Source organism: Acanthisitta chloris, unplaced genomic scaffold, assembly GCF_000695815.1.
Source record: "Acanthisitta chloris isolate BGI_N310 unplaced genomic scaffold, ASM69581v1 scaffold10626, whole genome shotgun sequence".
In the NCBI taxonomy this organism is placed as follows: domain Eukaryota; kingdom Metazoa; phylum Chordata; class Aves; order Passeriformes; family Acanthisittidae; genus Acanthisitta; species Acanthisitta chloris.
Window position 1 is genome coordinate 123 of NW_008676507.1, and position 2,737 is coordinate 2,859.

The 2,737-nt window shown below is 41.8% G+C and overlaps 1 protein-coding gene across 1 annotated transcript; it reads left to right on the forward strand.

The window, feature by feature from the left end:
* The first annotated feature begins 255 nt into the window (after positions 1–255).
* On the forward strand, positions 256–1,418 carry LOC103803607 (potassium voltage-gated channel subfamily D member 2-like). Its single transcript, XM_009076176.1, is given in 2 exon segments — positions 256–366; positions 368–1,418. Coding segments are annotated over 2 exon segments (1,107 nt in total). The 5' UTR covers positions 256–310.
* Positions 1,419–2,737: the final 1,319 nt, after the last annotated feature.

Here is a 2,737-nt window from a genome sequence, read left to right on the forward strand (position 1 = left end):
TAAAGACGTTGTATCCAAAGGATCTGGCTGCTACAGTAGCTGCTTTACATGCCTGGATTTCCAAGTGCCTTCATTTATTGTTCTAACTAACCAGCCCCTGGAAAGCATATTCTGGAGTGGAAAAGGGGAGGAAACAAAAAGGAAGCAAAAAAGGGTTTTGGTTAATACTGAAAATCGCAACAATGTTCAAAAAGTCTGTTGCCTCAAAAATGTGTGAGCATTTGTATTTTTCTTTTCCCTCTCTGTTTTAGTGGCTGGACCAGAATTGTCTCTAGATTGACGCCTTTAGCTGTAGTAGGTGTTTGGAACCATGGCAGCAGGAGTAGCAGCTTGGTTACCCTTTGCCAGGGCAGCAGCCATAGGATGGCACTGGTCCCATGCCAGCTGCTCCACGGCAGGAGAGGAAGCGAAGCCAGGACTCTCTGATTGTGCTGAATGTGAGTGGCATCCAGTTCCAGACGTGGCTGGACACCTTAGAGCGTTACCCTGACACTCTGTTGGGCAGTTCGGAGCGGGACTTCTTCTACCACCCTGAGACGCAGCAGTACTTTTTTGATCGGGACCCTGACATTTTCCGCCACATTCTCAACTTCTACCGTACCGGGAAGCTTCATTATCCCCGCCAGGAGTGCATCTCAGCTTATGATGAGGAGCTGGCCTTCTTTGGCATCATCCCTGAGATCATTGGTGACTGCTGTTATGAGGAGTACAAGGATCGTCGGCGTGAGAATGCTGAGCGCCTGCAGGATGATGCCGATCAGGATCATGCAGCTGAGAGCTCCCTACCCTCAATGACAGCTCGTCAGAGGATGTGGCGGGCCTTTGAAAACCCACACACCAGTACACTGGCTCTGGTCTTCTACTATGTCACTGGTTTCTTCATTGCTGTGTCAGTTATTGCCAATGTGGTGGAGACAGTGCCCTGCGGGGTAAGCCCAGGTCGCATCAAAGAGCTGCCCTGTGGAGAGCGGTATGCGGTGGCTTTCTTCTGTCTGGATACTGCCTGTGTCATGATCTTCACAGTTGAGTATCTCCTACGTCTGCTGGCAGCCCCTAGTCGCTACAAATTTGTGCGCAGTGTCATGAGTATCATTGATGTGGTGGCCATCATGCCATATTACATTGGCCTGGTGATGACAGATAACGAGGATGTCAGTGGGGCTTTTGTGACACTAAGAGTCTTTCGTGTGTTTAGGATCTTTAAGTTTTCCCGCCACTCACAGGGTCTGCGCATCCTGGGCTACACCCTGAAAAGTTGTGCCTCGGAGTTAGGCTTCCTCCTCTTCTCACTCACTATGGCCATCATCATCTTTGCCACAGTCATGTACTATGCAGAGAAAGGTTCCTCAGCCAGCAAGTTCACCAGCATCCCTGCAGCCTTCTGGTACACCATTGTCACCATGACAACACTGGGGTAAGTGCAGCTGGTGTTTGGTTACAGCCAGCATTTCATCAAGTGTACTGGCATTAATGGGAAATACTCAGAAAAAAATGTTGGTAGAAAAAAATGTTAAGTTTTTGTTACAGAACTTTATGAGTACAACTCATCACTTCTTTCTAAATGTTTTACACATGAAATGAAGTTAACAGCATTACTGAAATTAAAATAACCCAAACCACAAAACTTCAGATAAACTGAAAAACAGCAAAACAAAGCAAAAAAAAATATCTTGAAACTGTTTGGTTTTGGGCAGTGAAAATGGAATATTTTATAAATATCTGTGAGTTATCAGTGGATTTTTAATGGAGTAATATGTTTGCTGGCAGGACTTATTACATTGTTACTAAAGTAGTAATAAGAGTAAGGGGAACCCTAGTGCAGGCTCTTCGTTTGATCAGTATGTGGATCTGCCATTTTGTTTGAAGTGATGTATTGGTGTAGACTTGGATATTGAGTTCAGTATTACAAAGTGGTTTGTTCTCATGAAAATCATAGCTTATCTTCGCAAAAATCGTTCCTGATTGTTTTTAAGACACTACACGTGTTTCCTGTGATATTCATGGTCCTGTAACTTTTAAATGATGGGTGTCAAGATACCCTGACTGGTGACAGACTCTGGAAAATGATCTGAGGAAGTGTGAGACATATGACTGATCAAGCATTTGTCTTCAAACGTAATTCTAATGGCAGTAGAAATTCTTTCAGAGAATTAGGGGTTAAAATGTGTCTGTTGACTTTAGACTATTGCAGTTTAATGGAAAGGTGAGAGGTAGTGTTATTTTATGAAGTCTCAGGTAGCAGTCAGATTGTATTAGCTGATCTGTGCACCAAGTTTTAATATGCATTTGTCTGCAATTATAACAAGGGATTTAGAAGGTTGACGGATTTGAGATGACAATTTCTTCCCTATTCTTAATCTTTAGCTGTATAGTATCCCCTGTGAAACTGAAAATTTGTTGATTCCTTAGAAACTGTCTAGTTATTTAGTAACTACAGATACTAAATGTCAGACTTTTTTGCTTTTATGAAGGCAAACCCCATTGTTTTATTAGCATTTTGCCACATCTTGTTGGGACTGTTGAGATTTATGTAACATGTATAACTTTTAAATTTAACAAAATGAAAGTGCATTATTAAACTATTATGAAAAAGTTGATTTATTATGTGCAATTGTAATTTAGTTGAGAAACGCGCATACAAAATATTGAAAAAGATAAAGGGACTGTCTTATGCCACCATTTTTTATCCAAGGCTTTTATCTTCAGTGTGATATAACAAATGAAGATAAATATAGTG